Source organism: Ailuropoda melanoleuca, chromosome 7, assembly GCF_002007445.2.
Source record: "Ailuropoda melanoleuca isolate Jingjing chromosome 7, ASM200744v2, whole genome shotgun sequence".
Lineage (NCBI taxonomy): Eukaryota > Metazoa > Chordata > Mammalia > Carnivora > Ursidae > Ailuropoda > Ailuropoda melanoleuca.
Window position 1 is genome coordinate 66,567,959 of NC_048224.1, and position 20,650 is coordinate 66,588,608.

The following is a 20,650-nucleotide window of genomic DNA, read 5'->3' on the forward strand; positions in this document are numbered from 1 at the left end:
TAAGTCCAGATAACTTACATTAATGTTAAAGAGGCACATTTTGAGTTTGAAAGGAGGTGACATGACACATTTTAAAAGAACTGATTTTGGTTCTTGAAGTTACTTTCGAGTTACCTGGTGCTTCTGTAGCACCATGATGGCATCAGAAGCCCGGCCCATACGTGATCACGAGTGTGTAAGGGCCACATGACTCATGATATATTTATGGAAGTAGACTGTGTCACAGGTCCCTTCAGAAAGAAACATGCTGGAACCTCCAAATGTAAGTGACTGTTGCCCTACTGGGAGCAGTCTCCTTGGAATATTATCAGTTGACTCCAGGCACGCCCCTTCTCTTAAGCCTTCCCTTCCGAAGCAGCTCTGTCTCTCGGATAACCTCAGCAGTAGACAAACACCTCCCCTCTGAAGTGAATGTTGTTTTTGTTTTAATGAATGAGACTCATTTTAATCATCTCTTAGCAAGGTGGTAGTTAGTCACGTGCCATTTGGGCTCCCACACAGGTGAAATTAAAGTCACAGGCGAGTGACACGTGCGTGATTCGTAAACAGTCTTGGAAGCTTCAGCTGCAGACTTTGTGGATTTGTGTTGTCTTTCAAATGCATGTTTCTGGACAAAAGTCAAATGATGTTTCTGTGTGGATCCCTCACTACTATTAGAAAATAAAAACCCAGAGTGTGTAGCCCTTGGGTGATGTCAGCAGTGTTTTGTAAAATGAAGGTAAGCCCCTGCTTTTGGTTTACTGTGCCTCTGTCTATGTTTATATGTTGCCCCTTCAGGTATGATTTCTCATAGAAATTTCTCTCAGGGCTGAAACCCCTGCTGCTGCTATGTGGCTCTGGTGGCTCACGTAGGGCACATAAAGTTGACGGCTGCCCTGAAATGCTGACAGTTTAAGGGAATGCTTTCTGCCCTCTTAGAGCAGTATCTAAGAAGTGAGTAACCCCTCTAGTTAAAATTGCACGATAATGATAAGATCTGGAAAACAGAGCTTGAGTGTTCCTGCTGGACGAATGACCTTTTCATGCTCCTAGCCCCAGATGACTCCCTTAAGTGCTTTCTTGTGTTTGCTGTAAGAAGCGAGTGTGACTTTGCTGGCATTGTGCTAGCTGGAAAAAGGCCACTGTCCCTCTCATAGCCTCTGCGCCAGATCACCTGCCCTTGGGCAGCCCACACATCCCTTTTCCTGCTTTGTTCCTTTTGTCATACCTGAGCATATCAGGGTCTGGAGGGGTTTGCAATAAACACAAAGGAAAGCAAAGGCTTGAAAATCAACCCAGAAAACACAAATGGGTTATAATTCATAAAGGAAAGTTTGACTTGAATGCCATGAGGCTTCTCTGAGCCTTACAAGATAATTGATGCCCATCTGAAGAGTTTGTAAAAATAATGGTGATATTATTTTGTGCTTTTTTTCAAAGTGAGTATAACAACATCTGTAGTTTTGGCACCAGAAGCATTTATAGGCATTAGATATTTTAAAATTGATCATTCTTAGCAAATACTCTGTAAGACCACAGTGAAATGATGCTTCCTGCTTATATATAAGCTGATGACTTCACCCAAGTCTTATCTTCTGAAGGCTTTTTTGTACTCCCATTTGTTTTCTAGTGTATCAGAATTCAAACATCTCTTTGGTATTATTAAGTATGCAGCCAACAGCCAGGGAATAGATATTCTTTGAAAGAGCTCTGTCTGAATTACTTTTTCACTTTGTATTCAGAATTTAATGGTAATCCCGGGCAGTGTGGAGGGATTAAATGTCATCTTCTGATTTAGGATATCTGTCGAGCCTGCAAAAAGTGTAGACGTCCATTGTATCAGACTTGTCCATGCCAGACCACAGGTGACAGCTATACGCAGCACGAGGTCGTGCCCCAGATACAGCATGGATTGTATGCCAGTTTACTTGTACTGTGTTCCTCAACCCCTTGGTAATATGAGCCATTATTGATCTGTTTTCCATAATACTGGATATACTGTACATGTAGTGTATTCTTTTTTTTTTTTAAGATTTATTTATTTAGGGTGTTATATGCAAATAATGAATCATGGAACATTGCATCAAAAACTGGGAATGTACTGTATGGTGACTAATATAACAAAATAAAAATTTATTTAAAAAAAGATTATTTATTTATTTATTTGACAGAGAGAGAGAAAGAGAGAGAGACAACGAGAGAGGGAACACGAGCAGGGGGAGTGNGATTTTATTTATTTGACAGAGAGAGAGAAAGAGAGAGAGACAACGAGAGAGGGAACACGAGCAGGGGGAGTGAGAGAGGAAGAAGCAGGCTTCCTGCTGAGCAGGGAGCCCGATGTGGGACTCGATCCCAGGACCCTGGGATCATGATCTGAGCCGAAGGCAGGCGCTTAATGACTGAGCCACCCAGGTGTTCCCATCGTAGTGCATTCTGTGTGCATTTTCGGGCACCCAGAAGATATTTGGAAGGAAATCAGGTGTCTAGCAGTTCGACTTCTCTATGAAGGAAGGACAAGAGAGCAAATGAAGGAATGTCTGCTGAGTGCAGCACTCTGCTAGGAGTACCTTCTGAATTCTGTCTTCAAGCTTTATATGCGAATGGTCTCACTGCTCAAGGGGGAAATTCATGTTTATAAAGGTTAGGTTCTGTTTCATGACCAAGCTGGCATGACGTCCCAGGGCTCTTCACTTCTGGTGCGGGGCTCCCTTTAAACAGATTCACATAGCTTTCATACAACTGTTCTCTGAAACTCGAAGACTGGGGGACAATGGTCCTGTGTTTCAGCCATTCCTGGATGCCCATTGTTGTCCTATGTCAACATCCCTGAAATTGGGATGTCTTGTAGCTGTTGACTCCTACCATGCAATCACATCATCCTAGGGGTACTTATGGTAAGAGTTCACCTGTAGAGGCGACAATTGGTATGTTTGGTGTTTGGGGTTGTTGGCTTTCCCCAGCATTGGATTTATTTATCATAGTTTAAGAAGCATTTGTAAGGGGCTCCTGGGTGGCTCAGTCGGCTAAGCATCTGACTTTGGCTCAGGTCACGATCTTAGGGTCCTGGGATGGAGTCCCAAGCTGGGGACTCCCTCTGCCTGCCACTCCCCCTGCTTGTGTTGTCTCTCTCGTGCTCTCTCTCTAATAAATAAATAAATAAGTAAATAAAATCTTAAAAAAAAAAAAGAAAAGAAACATTTGTAAAATATAGCTTTTAGTTCATACCTTGCAAATATTTAGTCAAATTATGTTCCAGCATATTTGCGTTTCTTAGGAATCAATGAGTACTAGATAGATGGTCTTCTTGCCTGTGGGTTTTAGGTAGGTTGGAACTGGCATGATGCCAGAATCCGACTGTGCGGGGCTTGAATTTATGCTAATTAGCTGTGTTTCAAGGAGTTGGCAGTTTTCTTTTTTAGCTTAAAGATTTGGCATCTGTTAGTCTAAAGTGAAATTTCAGATGTAGCCTTTGTGAATCGTGTCATTTCCTTATTACCACTGGGTAAGACATCCATTAAATAGGTAGACAACATATATGAAGTCTACAGAATCTATAATTTTTTTTTCGAATGGATGTAGGATGAGTGAGAACAAAATCCATTTTAAAGTCATTAAATGGGACAGAGCTTTCATTAAAACATTTCTAAGTTGTTGTGACTCATTTAATACTTTTAAACCACTTCTTACAATTTTAGAAGTTTAATTTTTAAAAGTGAGTAAATATGGTGCTTGCTGCTGTTATTATTGCCTATAGTTTGCCTTGCCTGTCGAAGGGAAGACCTGTTTCTGTTTTCAGGGAAGCTGGGACATTGTTTGGTAGTGGTCTCAATCTGAGTGGTTTTTTTTTTACGAAAAAGTCAGACACATTATTTCTTGATTACCTGCAGCTGGCATTGTTGCCAGATGCTCTTCTCTAGGCTCGGGGAATTTACATCCCCTAATTGGGGCATGAGTTAATCTGAGACAAAACAGTAACATAGATGAGAAAGAACTAATTGCACAGGATAGATATTAAGTATGACTGGTGTTAGTTACTGAGTGAAGGTTAGCTTGAATGTGCGGAACACTGTGCTGAGTCCTCTCTGCCAGTTTTCTGATTCCTTGGAGGTAGCCATCATCTCTTCTTTAAAGATAGAACTGAGGCACAGAAATACCAAGCAGCTCAGCCTAGGTCACAGAGACTGTGTCAAAAATCTGAGTATGTGCCTGTGACAGCTGGTATTCACTTCCTAGAAGGAAAGATACCTGAGTAAAAAAAAAAAACTGGGGAAGCTTCGTGGATGACATAGGTTTAAAACTTGAGCCTTTTAAATAATTTGTTTTTAAAAAAAAGCATTAAGGAGGGCACGTGATATGATGAGCACGGGGTGTTGTGCACAACTGATGAATTATTGAACACTACATCTGAAACTGATGATGTGCTGTAGGTTGGCTAATTAAATTTAAAAAAATCTGAGCATAGAATGGATCAGGACAGCCCAGCTTGGTGTGGGGAGGGGTTTGTGAGGCAAGGCTGAGGCCCTGTGCTCGTACATATAATGGATCCTTCCTGAGAAGGATCTGGAGGGAAAGGTGCCCAGGTGTGTGGCTCTGTGGATGAGTCCTCAGCTTCCTGGTTCTCTGGATGATGGACTTTGTACTGAGCCTCTTTGGCCCCATCTGGAATAGATTAAGAATACCATCTTTCATTATCCATTCCTGATGTCTGGCAGTGTGTTTCATATACTCATACTCAAATATTGATCACACTCTCCCTGAAAATATTTAGGACCAACCCACTTACTGTGGGTTGGAACCATGTCGAATGCTAGTGATGGGTAGCTTTATTAATCCTAAAATGCATGGTTAGTAAGGATAAACTGTCCCTAACCCTTCCAGAAATGTTTCCAAGGAAATCTGGATTTGGGTATCTTTGACAATGTGAGCTTATCTCAAAACAGAGAAAGAATGATTGCAAGATCTGAGAGATTTGGTTTGGTGATACTTTCTAGAGTGGATAATAATTTTCTTAAAATGAAGTCCTGCTTTAAGTACCATAGAGTCTGTAATATTTTGATTTCTTTGAATGTTGATTAAACTCAGGTAGTAGAAAGACTAAATGCTTTTAGGGTGTGCTGTTAATTTCAGGTGTAGTAAAAAGTGAAATCCCAGAGGTTCTCTTCTCAGTGATTTTATGGTCGTTTTGTTAGATTGCGAGATTAAAGAACTAGACCTCAATTTACAAGCGTGGATTGACATTTCATACCTGGCTCTTCTCCAAGAGTTGATCTCATTTTATCCACGAACATTAGAAATCAAGCACACCAAACTAGGGTTGACATAATTTAATTTGCTACATTCACTAAGTCACAATTAACTGTGTTAAACTTCCATGTTCTGTACAGTGCAGGTGTTCTGTGTGATAATTCTCTAAGCAGAATCTCACTTCATTTTCCAAATTAAAAAAACAAACAAACAAACAAACAAACAAAACCTATTTACAGAAGCCTTTAGTTTTGTACATTGAAATTCATGGACGTGTCAGTGGTTTTATTTCTTGCCCTCTCCCTGCAACGGCTAAAAAAAAAACACTTAAGAGTTTTTCCATAATATCTTTGTGCAGCTTCAGTTGTCAAGCAGCATTTTGCTTAAACTGAAAAATATAAAATGAAGCAGCAAGCTAGGGCTTAAAAATTATAGCTTGCTTCTGCAGCTGTTGTTCAAATCAAAAACTACCAGCAAATCCTCTTGCATTAGTTATACTAAATTTGTAACAGTCTATGTTGCATGAAGTTGCTGGAAGTCTCTGGGGATATAAAGAAAGAGTAAGCCTCCCATAGTGGGAAATAATTAAAGTTGCAACATCCCCTTTTGTGAATAAAAATAAAGTATAGACCTCCCTTCTGGACCTGATCTAAGAATTTATAGGAAAGAAGAATACATTTGTAAAATTTTAAGGGTAAACAGAGACTTCAATTATGTCAATCCTATCAGGCAGAACTTTGAATGGCATTCTGGGAAAGTCTCATTTTTACTCATCACTATTGTTAAAATACAGACTTGAACAAGTCTGAAAATGTATAGAATATTATTTCATGTTTCCTCCTTTTTTTTTGTCTTAGGGGTTAAACAGGTATTTACCCATGTGGTATTATGATTTTAAATTATTCAGTTTGTTCTGGTTTTTAAAATAATATGCAGTGGTTTTAGCAAGCAAAATAATCTCATTCCCTTGAGGTAACTATTGTTAACCGTCTGGACTATATCTTTATGGTATTGCTTTAAAAAAATATTTGGATTAAAAGCCATGTTTGTGCTTGAAGACTTGTGTTCTGAGGTGATCTACAAAATATTCTGAGGTGACGGTAGTTAAGGGGATATACTTTGTACATTCCAAAATAAATATTTATTGTCTCTCTCCTTCCTAAACAACAATAACAAAGCAAGGTTTTTCTTGGTCTTATTTTTTGTATTGTCTTGAAGTCTATTTGGTGGCTTTTAATAGGGTTTCCTCAGCACAGGGTTGGAGGGGGGTGGGGTGTGGGAAGCCCTGCTGAGTAGAACTGTCAGGTAAATGCTGTAGTTCTTGAGACTTGCCCATTAGTTAAATGCTTGTCTCCTTTTCCACTTAAATATAGCATCTGCCCAAATGGATATTTTAGCTGTTCTGTGGAGGGGAATCCAGGCTCCTCGTTGCTTTAGGAGCAGTGTTGGTTAAGCCCCTTCCTTGAGATTGTCACCCAGGTACTTGCTTGAAGGTTGTAATTCTCCATGATGATTTGTTTCATGTTTCCGTGATCATTAATCCTTTATTTTCAGGTGCTGAGGAAAAAGAAGCAATTTTCTAGGTGGAAGGATTCTTTTCTTACCTTTTCTCAATGAGATAAATTGAGATTGGAGGTTGATGAAAAGCACCAATTCTCTCAAGGGGCACTTGAGAGGGTGGAGGGTAGTTTGAAAGGGAAGAGTAGAGTCCTGACAGACATCCAGGGTCTTAGGGTTTGCTGGAGCTGCTCTTTCCCAGAGTGTGTGGATTTGAGGGGGGAGGCTCTCCTCCTGGGTTGTGGGTGTCACCGAGTGTCTCCAGATGTTTTCGCATGGACTACAAAGCCTGGGTGGGAAAGTGGTTCAGAGAAAACATGTTCACCTTCTGGGAGGAAGAGTAGAAGAGTATCTTGCTTAGCGTATAACGATAACTATTTTAAAATGTGATGGAAATCACTGGTAAGAATCGGTTTTGGAAGACATATTTTTCTAAACAAACTTTTTTTTTTTAACTCAAGTTTAATTCTTTAAATGGGAATTACTTTGAAATTGGGTAGGAAAAGTGATTCCCTCTACGTATGATAGCATTCCTTTGAAATCTGTTGTGAGAATTACCTACTTTTCTTTTTATTTTTTATTTTTTTTTAAAGATTTTATTTATTTATTTGACAGAGATAGAGACAGCCAGCGAGAGAGGGAACAACAAGCAGGGGGAGTGGGAGAGGAAGAAGCAGGCTCATAGTGGAGGAGCCTGATGTGGGGCTCGATCCCACAACGCCGGGATCAGGCCCTGAGCCGAAGGCAGACGCTTATCTGCTGTGCCACCCAGGCACCCCAAGAATTACCTACTTTTTAAACAAATAAATGAGGGATCTTGATAGTAGGATAGACTCGTTTATGCTGATTTGGAAGCATCATCAGATTCCATGTGTCTTCCTGAAGTGTTAGCTGTTTTTTAAAGATAATCCAAGGCCTATCCTGCTGTTATACAAGCATAAAGAAAAATCCACAGAAAGTTGACCAATATTTATTTTAGCCATTAGTTATGAAGACCTCCCCAACCAATTCTATTCACGCTGCCTGCAAGAATCAAATCTGTTAAAGAACTTACTTTTCCTACCCCACACGCTTGTCCAATTCCTCTGTCTTCCCCAAGAGGCTTAAAAAGGTAATATGGAAGACATAAGAAAGGAAGCTGAATTTAAATAGCTATTGCAAAGCAATGAATTCATGGAAGGAATGGTAAACTCACTTGTGTTGCTCTTTCCTCTACTCTAGGATACTCCTGCCGGTTGGTATCACAGAATATGGCCCTTATCCTGTTGAAGGAAGATTCTTTGGATGTGAGTAGTTTTCTAAAAGTTGTATTTGTTATTACTGTATTAAACTCTTCATTTATTTATTTTTATTATAACTGATAGTGATTTTTTTTTTACCAAAAACAATTCTAAAACTATTCTTTATGTGTATTTTGTTATTTATGAACAGATGTCATAAATTCCTATCCTTAAACACCAAAATAGTAAATTTGGAGCACTGCTTCATGATACTTTCTTTTATTTATCTAGAATTGTGCATTTAAAATGTTAATAGGATCTATTTTGATTTGCTAAGTGGTGATGGTTCATTCCAGAGTACATTAATATGGAGACTTGGAGGATTTTCTTTCTAGCACAAACTTTAATATAAACAGTAATACTCAAGTGTCAGGAGTTGTTTGAATTTATATAGGAATAGGCTACATATGCACTTAATTCCTGTGGCATTCCAATGCCACCAGCTCATGAAGGATTGAACAGCATGGATCTCTGAGCATTTTATAGACCTGCGCCCACCCAGTCATGGCCTAAAGCCTCTGAGGAGACCAGGGGTGGGAACAGATGTGAGGTTAACCAGTGACCTGGGAAGTAGTTTGATGTGAACATATCAGCTGAGCGATGAGATTCCATTTGTCAGGACTTATAACAAGAGCTTGTTACTGCTCAGAACCCAAGGCCACCCTTCACGCAGTATATTTAAAGCCTCTTATACAGAAGCAAATGACAGGGTTAGTAAAAAGGATGAGATGTGGTACAGAGACATTTTTACTTGCAGATTCAGGAGGCCCTGAATCCTACTTGAAGGCCAACACACACTTTCCTCTTCAGGACTCCAAAGGCAGGAGTCAGGGGGTGAGTCTGTGTACCTCCAAGGCACCGTTGGCAAGATACTGCTCCATGGCTTGGGAGCTTCAGCCTTGGACAAATCCAAATGGCCTGTGAGCCCACCCAGAATGCCTGTGCCCAGAGCTTCCTTGTTTGCTGATGGTCTAGATCCAAGGCATCCACAGTCTTAAACTAAGCCTCTGATGTGGTGGTAACTCAGAAGGGAGGCTGTGTTTTCCTTTTATGCCAGGTGTTCTCGGGAATCGAGAGACGTACTTTGACTCAACATAACAGTGTAAGGCCATAAGTACCAGTTGGGACTTTTAGTTGACCTAGATCATGGAGTGATTTGTAAAGCCAAACAAGTTTCAAAGAATCTGCCTGGTTTCCCCTGGCACCTGTTAGGAATTCTTCTTCCTAACCAGCGTGGAACATCATCTTTAAGTATAATGACTTTCACGTACTCAGTATCTGATGGACAGAGGTGCAATTTTCTATGGCCCCCTTTTTGATCCATACTCCAGGGAGCATTCCATATTTCTGACGAGAGTCCTTCTCCTCTTTCCCCTCCCCCTCCTCCCCTTTCACCTGGTTCCCTCCGCCTCATTCTTTCCTTAGGTTGAAGGCATTCCTGTTCTCAAAATACTTCATTTGGTAGGTGTGGAATGAAAGTAGAGTCCTAGGGAAATAAATTAGCTCCCAAGTTGAGCTTTTCATGTTGAGCTCTGAGGTTGAAGCAATCAAAGGAAATGGCCCCAGAATTAAAAGTGTTGGGTCTAGCTTCCCTCACTTCGTCTCACATATAAGTGGAAGCTCATCTCATTCACTTTACTTCTTAAAAGAATCCTAGTCCTGGGTTGCCTATTGTCCAACGTTTCATATTTTTTTCCCCAATTTTCTAGTTGTTTACAAGTCTGCTGTTTCAGTTACTTTATGAATGATGCCTGGAAGCAGAATTTGATTGACCCACTTCTGCTGCTGTCAGGTCATCTTTGAGAAATACTCATTTCAAGTTTAAAGGTCTGCACCCACTTGAATTTTTCTTTGTTGGTCCTAGAGCTTAGACAGTTGTCTCTGATTTTGAGAATTGTATGGAAACAGTTGGGTCAGGAGAAAAGAAAAGAAGTGTAGAGTGTTGTTACGACCTCTGGGTTCCAGAGAAGAAGTAAGAGGATGGATGGAAAATCAAAGAAAGAATATCATAGATGATAATTTAAATAATGTTTGAGTACTGCTTGTCATGGACAACTAGCATTTTTTCCCCACTGGTGATAAGATCATCATCATCACTGCCTTGAAACCCAAGCAGGTGAAATAATTAATCCCAGTTTCCCATCTTTAGACTGTTTCTTAGAATGGCTTCTGATACCTAATACAGGAATAGTCAGGATTCAGTGCAGGAAATAGTGACAGTCAGGTCTGATCAGGAGATAAATACCCACATGTTAGTTGAACAGAGGGATTTTAATATACGAAATTGAGAATTAAGTGTGGAGGTGTTAATTAGATAACAAAAAGTGTAAAAAGAAAATTCTAGGGCAAGTAACAACCCTTAGGAAAAATTGGAGGCAACCCGTTTTACAAATGAAGTTTTCTGGAACACCACCATCCCCATTCATTTCCACATTGCCCGTGGCTGCTTTCATACTGCAGTGGTAGAGTGAATTAGTTAGAGACTGCGTTAGAGACTTTTGGCACACAAATCCTAGAGTATTTACTGTCTTGTCCTTTTTAGAATAGTTCGCCTGCCCTAAGGTACCTCATAGTGGCAACTGAAGGAAGCAGTGACCACTCCCAAGGCTGAGGAACACAGGGAAAAATATTGGAATTATTAATCCTTTTAAACATCAAAGACGGGCCTCTCAAAGCTCATCTTTGGATCTCTGAAGAGGGGAGATGCCTGGCTGGTCTTATGTCTCTGCCTTTGGGGTAGAAGACAATGAAGATAATTTTCCAAGTGTCACAGAAATCTGAAACCTGGATTCGTCTTCTGCCGTTGGAAGGAACTGTGGTTGCCAGGGTGAAGGAGCAACTCTCAAGGGAATTGGTAGCAGACAGGAAACCCACAGGAGACAGATAGGAAGGAGCAGGTTCATCCCCAGATTGGAACCTCTCTCCTCTCCTCTTGCACCACCTACTGGCAGAGCCTAGCATGGAGCTCTCTGGCAAATCGGGAGTGTGGTTTGTAGAGTTCCTGTTCCAGGATCACAAACTACATGTAGCAGGGTAGGCTTGAGGCTGAGTTGTTAACTCAGTAACTGGCACAGAAACTAAGCTCAGGTATAAAAAAAGTTAAAACAGTAAATTAGATGCTTGCAAAATTACTGGAAAAGCTGAAGGAGCAGACGTCTGCGTGTCATAGGTGGGTTTCCAGTTCACGCACCATACGTTTATTCTCAAGGTCAGGACATGGTAGTTGCTATCCCAGGAGACTTGAGGGAATCATCACTGAGCTTCCAGCTTCCTATACCTGTGAAGCTCGTGCTAGGTGGTAGAATGTGGAACCCTTCCCCTGATGTAAAGGAATAGCTCTCTTCCTTCTGTCTTCCAAATCTTACACAAATGTGTCTTGCTGCTAGAACCCACCCTGAATCCTGTTAATAAGGGAGTCTGGGAAATGCTGTTTTTAGCTTTGCAGGCCTTGCCACATAGAGAAAAACATAGAAGAGGATGGAAATAGATAGTGAGAAGCCGTCAGTAAACAGTATCTGGTACTGGCAAATTCGTAGGCAAGAACTGGGAGTCAGGAGTACACAGGATGCTATAGGATCTCACCAATGTGGTGGATTTTATAGAAGTTAGGCCTTTAACATACAATAGATTCTTTACTTTGTAATGACATGTAGAGTCACCATGAATGTTTCATGTACCACCCCATAGTTTGTTTCTCTTTGTTCTCATGGCAAATTCTCCTAGTAAGTCACAGTTACTATGTATTTTCTATTTTTCTTTTACAAAAGCCCACTTTTCTAATTTGTTTTTTTCTGTAGTGATAGGTGGCTCCCTGGTAAGTTACCTAGAGTATATGTACAATATGTAAGCACATGCCCATATTCATACCCACAATTATACTATTATTTGTTGCTTCCGGACGAAGGGGAGATTGCATTCTTTTTAATTGGCTGAGTGATGTTTTGGGTATATACATACCACATTTTCTTTATCCATTTATCTGTTCATGGACACCTGGGTTGCTTCCATATCTTAGCCATTGTAAANAGACGAAGGGGAGATTGCATTCTTTTTAATTGGCTGAGTGATGTTTTGGGGTGTGTATGTATATACCACATTTTCTTTATCCATTTATCTGTTCATGGACACCTGGGTTGCTTCCATATCTTAGCCATTGTAAACCATGCTGCAGTAAACATAGGGGTAAATGTATCCCTTTGAATTAGTGTTTTCATTTTCTTTGGGTAAATACCTAGTAGTGGAATTACTGGATCAAATGGTGTTTCAGTTTTTACTTTTTTGAGGAGCCTCCATACTGTTTTCTACAGTGATTGTACCAATTTCATCCCCACCAGTGGTGCACAAGGGTTCCCATTTCTCCACATCCTTGCGAACACCTCTTTTTGATAGTAGCTATTCTGACAGGTGTGAGATGATATCTCATTGTGATTTTGATTTGCATTTCTCTGATGATGAGTGATGTTGAGCACCTTTTCATGTGTCTGTTGGCCATCTGTGAATAAGTCATAGAGATGAAAAGTCAGAGAAATAGTGTAGGGGATATAGTTCGTATTGTAATAATGTTGTTTGGTGACAGATGGTGGCTACACTGATCATGGTGAGCTCTGAGTAATGCAGAGAACTGTGGAGTCGGTGTTGTACACCTGAAGCTAACCAGCATTGTACGCCAATTATACATCAATAATAAAAAAGAAGATGAAGGGGCGCCTGGGTAGCGCAGTCGTTAGGCGTCTGCCTTCGGCTCAGGGTGTGATGCCGGTGTCCCGGGATCGAGTCCCACATCGGGCTCCTCCGCTGGGAGCCTGCTTCTTCCTCTCCCACTCTCCCTGCCTGTGTTCCCTCTCTCGCTGGCTGTCTCTGTCAAATAAATAAATAAATAAATATTAAAAAAAAAAGAAGATGAAAGTGATGTTTTACTGTGTGATATGATGACGGGTTTTTTTAGTATGGAGAAAACACTTGAGAAAGATATATTTAGAAATGCTTGTAATGAGAAAACGTGGCTTGCATCTCTTAAGCCATGGGCTAAACAGCTTCTCCAGTTACGAGCTCATGTGTGTTGAGTGTTTCTTCATGAGTTGTTGACCCTTAGCATTAGTTCTTGCTCTTAAACTTCCTAGCAATTCTTAGAGGTAGTGAAACTTTTTTTTTTTTTAAGGCTGGTGTTAAGATAGTTAAAAAAAATTCCTCTCCCTTTTTCCCGCTGTCATCCCGATAATACTTAGCTACTTGGTAAGATCACCTTGTAACTCCATTTGTTCTTCAACATCTTTTTGTGCTATACTGGAAATGTTGCTTGAGCAGGTTTTTCCCCAATTTGATTTAGGCATGTTCGAGTAATAATTATTTTAATCCTTCGAAGTACTTCGTGTTTAAAGGGCAGAAAGACTGTTAAGTGTTATCAAGAACTGTAAAGCAGGATGAAGGGGACATGAAAAGCAGAAAGGGCAGAGGTTACTCTGTTACATAGCTTGGTTGGAGAAATTCTCTCTGATAGGATGGTATTTGGGCAGACGAGGACGGTGGGAGCCAGGATGCTGTCTAGACAGGAGACTACACATCTCATTTTGCCAGGGATAGTCTTGGTGTATACCTGTTGTTCCGGCATATCATCATTATTATCTGGGGGAATAGTGTCCCAGGATGGTGGCTCACCAAGTGCCAAGTCCCAACGCTGATTCCTTCCTACTCTTTTGAGCAGCCAGTGGCTGCAGTGGAGCGGATGACAGAGTCAGAGAAATAGCAAGAACTTCACCTTGTAGTTGCATAGCTTGTTATGACTTAGTTTTTATTCTGAGTGGAGTGGGGGGTCATTGGTGGAGTCTGAGCAGCAGAGTGATATGATGTGATTTACTTTTTAATGGTATCTGGCTGCTGGGGTGGATGAAGACATAAAGGGAGGTGAGAGCAGAAGCAGATTACCCAGTTAGCAGGCTGTTGTGATAAACCGGGTAGGAGGTGATGGGGAAAGTTGGATCTGAGTGTTGGTTGTATTGGTGATGGGGGGTGGTGAGATTCTGGGTGTATAGTATTTTCACAGTAAGGCTGACAGGATTTGCTAATATATTGATGTGGTATATAAGAAGGATAGGACTCCGAGTGTTTAGATCTGAGCAACTAGAAAGATTGAGTTGCCATTTCTGAGATGAAGACTGTAGGAGTAACTATGGTTGGGGGGATCAGAAGTCTTTTTGGGCATGTTAGGGTTGCGGTGGTGATGAGATATTCAGGCAGTTGAACATACAAGTCTGGGATTCAGGGAACAGGTCTAAGATGGAGAGAGTTTCTTGGGAGTAGTCAGTGTACTGTTTTAAACTATGAAACTTGATGGGAACCCTAGGATTGATTAGAGATGGCAAAGAGGTTAAGAATTAAGCTCTAGGGCAGAGGGCACCTGGGTGGCTCAGTCGGGTAAGCATCTGACTCTTGATTTTGGCTCAGATTATGATCTCAGGGTCATGTTATCAAGCCCTGTATCGGGCTCCATGCCCTCTCCCTCTGCTCTTCCCCCTGCTTGCATGTACTTTCTCTCTATCAAGTAAATAAATAAATAAATGAAATCTTAAATAAAAGGAATTAAGCTCTGGGGGAGCTTAATTGTGTAACAGATTAGGAGATGAGAGCCAGCAAAGGAGGCCAAGTGGGTGTGGTCATTGAAGTAGGAAGAGAAACAAGAGGTTGATATCTTGGAAACCAAAAACGGAATTAGGTCTTCAAGAAGGAGAAACAACTGTATCAGTTGCTGCTTTATAGATCCAGTGAGATGAGGTCTGAGAATTTGTTACTGGATTCAGCAATGTGGAGGTCAACAGTGACATTTCAAGAGTTGTTTGGGGAATGTTGTAGAGATGAATGCCTGATTGGAGTGGGTACAAAGGGTTTGGTGGAGAAGAATGGGAGAAAAAACGTATAGAGATTTCTGTGAGTTTTACTGGAACTTTTGACAGATCTTTGGTTAGTGTGGTGACATCTTTCCTTATTCTGATAAGCAAGTTAATGGGTAATTTATTCTTCTATTAATGTATCATAAACTGTGATTTTAAAAAATAAACTCTAGGGGCACCTGGTTGGCACAGCGGTTAAGCGTCTGCCTTCGGCTCAGGGCGTGATCCCGGCGTTGTGGGATCGAGCCCCACATCAGGCTCCTCCACTGTGAGCCTGCTTCTTCCTCTCCCACTCCCCTGCTTGTGTTCCCTCTCTCGCTGGCTGTCTCTATCTCTGTCAAATAAATAAAATCTTTAAAAAAAAAAATAAACTCTAGCAATAAAAAGAATATGCTTTTAACATTTTCTGTTTAAGTGAAAGTGGTAGATATTTATCACAAATGGTCTTGAAATAATTGAATCAAAACTTTAAACCTACTTTTTTATAGACTATAGCTGGTAGTACTCTTTTGTTCTGTAGCTATGGCAAAAGTCATTCCCGTCTAATGGGTTTATTTATGATCATCCGTGTCTATGGAATCCAGCCTTGGTGGGGGTGACTTAGAAGGCTTTGTCCACCTCTAGTGCTAATGGTATCCTTGAAAGCATCAACAGCATAGAGAACAGGAAGGCATACCCTGTCAAGGAGCTTGATGACTCTTACCACTGCTGACTGCCTAAGTGAAGATAATCGGTAATTGCATGGTGTATCATAAAGGTATATCATGACAAGTGCTTAATGATGGCGGTTCTTAGCCTGAGATAACAACCTTCTTTGCTGTGACAATACAGCCGGGGTATCATAGGAGGAAAAATTACATTGGAGGCTTAAGTCTGTCAAATTCCTTCATCAACGAAGTTGATTTTGTGTCAGGTTTCTAAGCACTGTTGTTCCTGTAGGAGGAAACTTAGGTAGACCTGAGCATGTTTTGTTTGGAATGACTTCCAAGATGTATCTAAGATAGCACCTTTGATGAAGTTCACTTGATTAGCGGGAGTGTAACCATCACCCTTTGTTCTGAGGATAATATAGATTTTATGGCAGTCTAGTAGTTTTAAACCTCATTTACTCCCTTTCTATAATCAATGCATTTAATGTAGAAGAAAAAATAGGTATAAATGACAAAAAAATAAAATTGTTTGAAATACCACTACCCAAAGAATTACAATTAAAAATTTGGTTAATAGTCTAAGAACTTCCTTTCTGAGGCAAGTAGAAACATATATTTTATATCTATGCACACATATATACATATAAATATTAATATATTTCTCTGTATAGATATATACTTATCTATATGTGTTTATATACATTTGTAGACCTATTTATATCTACATATTTGTATATCTATATATTTATATACCTCTATGTAAATATATATTTGTATATCTATATATTTATATATGATATTTATATTTCTGGTTCTTTTCATTCACAATGCAACATATGTGTTCCTTAGTTGACTGTTGTTGCATTTTTCTAAAACATGTTTTGAAATGTTAAGCATGATGGGAGAAATGAGATTTATGGCTATTTTGGGGAGATACAGAGTTATAAATAATAGGTTTCTCTACTATAATTTGATGCAATCTTTAATAAATTTATCGTACTGTAAATATTAAAGCATTAGATGTAGAATATTTTGTTAACCAAACTTATTTGACCACTGAATTCTTTTTTGGTGAGTAACTCTTGTGACAAGGAGCACAGATTTAGAAATGCTGCTTTTAAAAATAGGGGTTTTCCTCTTGGTTGATGTAAAAATTGCATGAAAGAGAATGCTCAGAAAGTAGAGAAATGCATTTTTAATTTCCAAATTTATATTAAATCAACAAACATTTGAGTGCTTTTAGGCCAGATTGCTATTATCATAAACATAGTTATAAATGACAGCAGGAAAAATACAAAACTGTCAGAATCAGACTCGAGGAAATACAAAATCTGAATCACCCCACAACTATTAGAGAAGTGATATCACTACTTAGAATCTTCCCTACAAAGAGGACACCACTCTTGCAATGTTAATAGTCTAGTTTAATCAAGCATTAAAAGAATAGTTGCAATTTTATACAAAAATCTTCCAGAAAATAAAAGCCAATAGTTTTCAATGTAGTTTGATGCTAATGTAAGCTTCGACTCAAAACCAGGAGGGGCAGAATGGTAAAGAAAAATTGTAGGCCAATCTTAGTTGTGAACTGAGAGGTAAATGTCTTTTTTTTTCTCTTTAAAGATAGGAATTTTTATCTGATTCATTTATATTCACCCCCCCCAACTTGCAGCATAGCATTGTACACGGAGTATGTGTTTAATGAAAGGTCATTCAAATGCATTGATTTTTAACTTCAATATAATCAGTTACGAGGTGACATGTCTTCCTGATCAGTCTAAGCCAGTTCGTAACCCAAGTTCTGACACTTATTAGAGAAATGACTCTTCTAGTAAGAGGTAAAATTCTCTAATAAAAGAATGGCAAACCAAATCCAAGAATGTAAAAACAAAACAAAACAAAACAAGAAAACCCCATACATTATGATCTAGTTGGGCTTAATTCCAGGAACGTAGACATGTATTTTCTTTTTTAAAAAAATCAGATCGTGTACTTCATCTCATTAATAGATAAAAGAAAAAAAAACATTCAGTCATCTAATTAGATGCAGAAAAAAATTTTTTAATGAGCATTTATCAGTAAGTGACAACAGCAACAAACTTTTCATCCTGGAATAGGAGTAGCCGTTCTTAACCTGATAAGGTGCATTTACCAAAACCTGTGTTAACATCCTACTTCATGGTGAAGTGATAGAATATTTCTTTTAAAATAAAGATGAGATAGACACGTTCCTTGCCAGCAGTCCTTTTTAACACTATACTAAAGTTGTTAGCTCCAATGTGACAAGATAAAGAAACAAAAGTTAAACGGTATAAGGATTAAAATAGATAACTTTCATTAATAATATGATAATATGACTGTCTACATATAAGATGCAAGAAAATCAACAGATGAATCATAATTAGGAGATAAGACAGATTGCCAAAATGGGTTTTAAAAGAAACAAAACATTACAGATAATTGAAGGGCTGTTACTTCTCTTCCTTTATCCCATTGCCTTAGAGAAAACCTCCACCCTCTGGAATTTTTTATACCTTTGCCATACCTGTGGATGTATCCATAAGCTATATACAAACTTATTTTGGATTTTTCACGTTTATGTAAATTAAATCATATTGTATGTATCTTTGTGCTGTTTGCTTTTTTCACTCATTTTCTTGACATTTATGTTCGTAAATTTAGTTCTAGTTGTATGGTATTTAAAATTTGGTGGTAGACATTTCGGATTGCTTTGCATTTTTTGGATTATCAGAAGTGCTGCAGAAAGCATTGTGCGTGCTTGTGTCTTAGGTACACGTGTAGGACTCTATCAGGTATGTGCCTAGAAACAGAAACTGAGCTACTCAATATTACCTCATTTCTCACCAGATGGTTCTACCAATTTCACTTCCTGCAGGAGTGGGTATAAATTTAATTGCTCCATATCCCCATCAACGCAGGTGCTCAGTCCTTCAGGCAAAAGGAAGAGCAAGATGTCCGTTTTCTCTGCTATCTGTGCCAAAGACTGAGTGTCAGTTTTTAATGAATCTTCTGCTTGTTGGCTACTTGGGAGAAAAGTCTGTAGCAGGTCACTTGACCCTGATCTACCAGAAGTCTCCTCACCCCTCTGTGAAGAATCGGTATCAGTGTTTGAAACGTTGTTTTCTTCTTACCGGTCTTGAACCCAGTATGCCGTATATAACTTTTGGGTGGCTTTACCCCATCCTTTGTTAGTGGGTGAGATTGTTCCACAGCAACCCTTTTTTTCCCCCCTCAAATGCATGAACATGAATCCTTTCCTTGTTTTCTATTCTTTTTTTAAATTTAAATTCCAGTTAGTTAACATACAGTGTAATATTAGTTTCAGGTGTACAGTTTAGCGATTCAGCACTTCTGTACATCACCTGGTGCTTATCACAAGTGCCCTCCTTAATCCGTATTACCTGTTTCACCCAACACCGCCCCCCGTCCCCCGCCCCGGCTACGTCCCCTCTGACAGTCATTACTTTGTTCTTGTTTTCTGTTCTTTAGTGATGACTTCATGAAATCTAAATTTTCAGAGCAGTAATATTTGGTATGGCTTATCTTGTCGCATTCTCCAAGTCCCCAAATAGTCACTCATTTTGGGATCTCAAGAGAAAGTGCTACTTCCTGGATGCCTCACTTCTGGAACATTTATTTTGTTTCTGAATCATGAATACTAGGAATCACCCTTTGTTCCTTGAACAAAACATGAGCAAACTCTGATAGATTGAATTAGCTCATAGGGTACAAATTGCTGTGGCCAACCAGCGCATGTGGCTCCTATTGAACATAATAACCAACCCTTTGACATGCGTGGCAGCTGCTGCCAGAGAATGCAGCCAGGATCTGAGCTGGAGGGTGGTGCACATGTAATTTAAGCAATAACACAGAGATTAAATATGTAATTGAAAATGATTTTGCAGAATAAAACTGAAATCTGGTGTATCTTGAAAAGGAAATCATTGCAGACATATAAATAGCTTACTGTTCAGTTTAATTATAGTTTTAGTAGTAGACAAGACTGAATTGATAAATCTCCACAAAGAGATTCAAGTCAGACTAAAATGCCTGCTGCACTTATGTGGAAATAACAAAAGCATAATGCCAAGCTGAATGTAAAAAGTTTCATTTCCTTACAGTTAATTTTTTGATTATCATTACATGGCAAGTTTTTATTTCATTGCTGTATACAATTTCTTTATCGTTGTCTAAGAGAGTCTGAAGGTCTTGTTATTCATGTGGCATTCGTAGAACTTGGGTATTAGATTTTCGTTTTAGGGTTTATTTTTATAGCTCTTTAAATTTGGGAATTTTCTGTTCCATTGAATCCATGAGTTATAATTTTTGTTATTTCAGTCCTCTCCTTTGAGAATTGACAGGATAGCTTTGTGTGTGGGAGATGACTTGAAAAGTTTGGCAGAATAAAACTAAAATCTGATTTATCTGACAAAAACACTTAGGGACAAAGAAGAGGACTCAGATACTGACCTTGCAGACTCCATTCTTACTTGTTGTGACCTTGACTTTGTGTTTGATGGTGGTTTTCTTAGGAATTTCTTGAATTTATTTTTGTTAGAATTCCATTGTGAAATTTACTGAATTACTTATATTTTTCCATGGTTTCCTTTCATTCCTGCAGAACTGGAGAGATCAGAGCAGTCTTGAGGAGAATGTTTTAAGAAACACCCTTCCTTTTTTATTCTTCCTTCTGGTCTTGCCCTCATCAGTCTCAATATCTACATTTAAAATACACACAACAGATGAGTAACCTATAGAGGGAAGGAGAGGAGAGGGCTTCTTACATTTTTGCAAGATAGCAATTGATGATGCAATATGTGTGTTTAGAATTTAATACGCCAAGTCTTTTTTATCCATTTAATCTACCAACTCCTCATGACACATTGTTTATATTAGCTAATTTATGGGTTGCCATGTTTATATTATCAACTTAAATCATATAGAAATGGATTATTGGCTTATAAGTTATGTGCAAGTCCTTAGCAAATACGTTCATGAGAGCAGTGTTAGAATTTGTGTCTAGGTGCCAACCCTATAA

The 20,650-nt window shown here is 39.2% G+C and overlaps 1 protein-coding gene across 1 annotated transcript in view; it reads left to right on the top strand.

Moving 5' to 3' along the window:
• ATP8A2 (ATPase phospholipid transporting 8A2) overlaps nt 1–20,650 on the top strand; it is a 498,496-nt gene that overhangs the window by 98,859 nt on the left and 378,987 nt on the right. Inside the window, exon 22 of the mRNA XM_034663775.1 lies at nt 8,002–8,066. Within this exon, the coding sequence (XP_034519666.1) occupies nt 8,002–8,066 (65 nt within the window). The remainder of the gene's footprint in view (nt 1–8,001; nt 8,067–20,650) is intronic.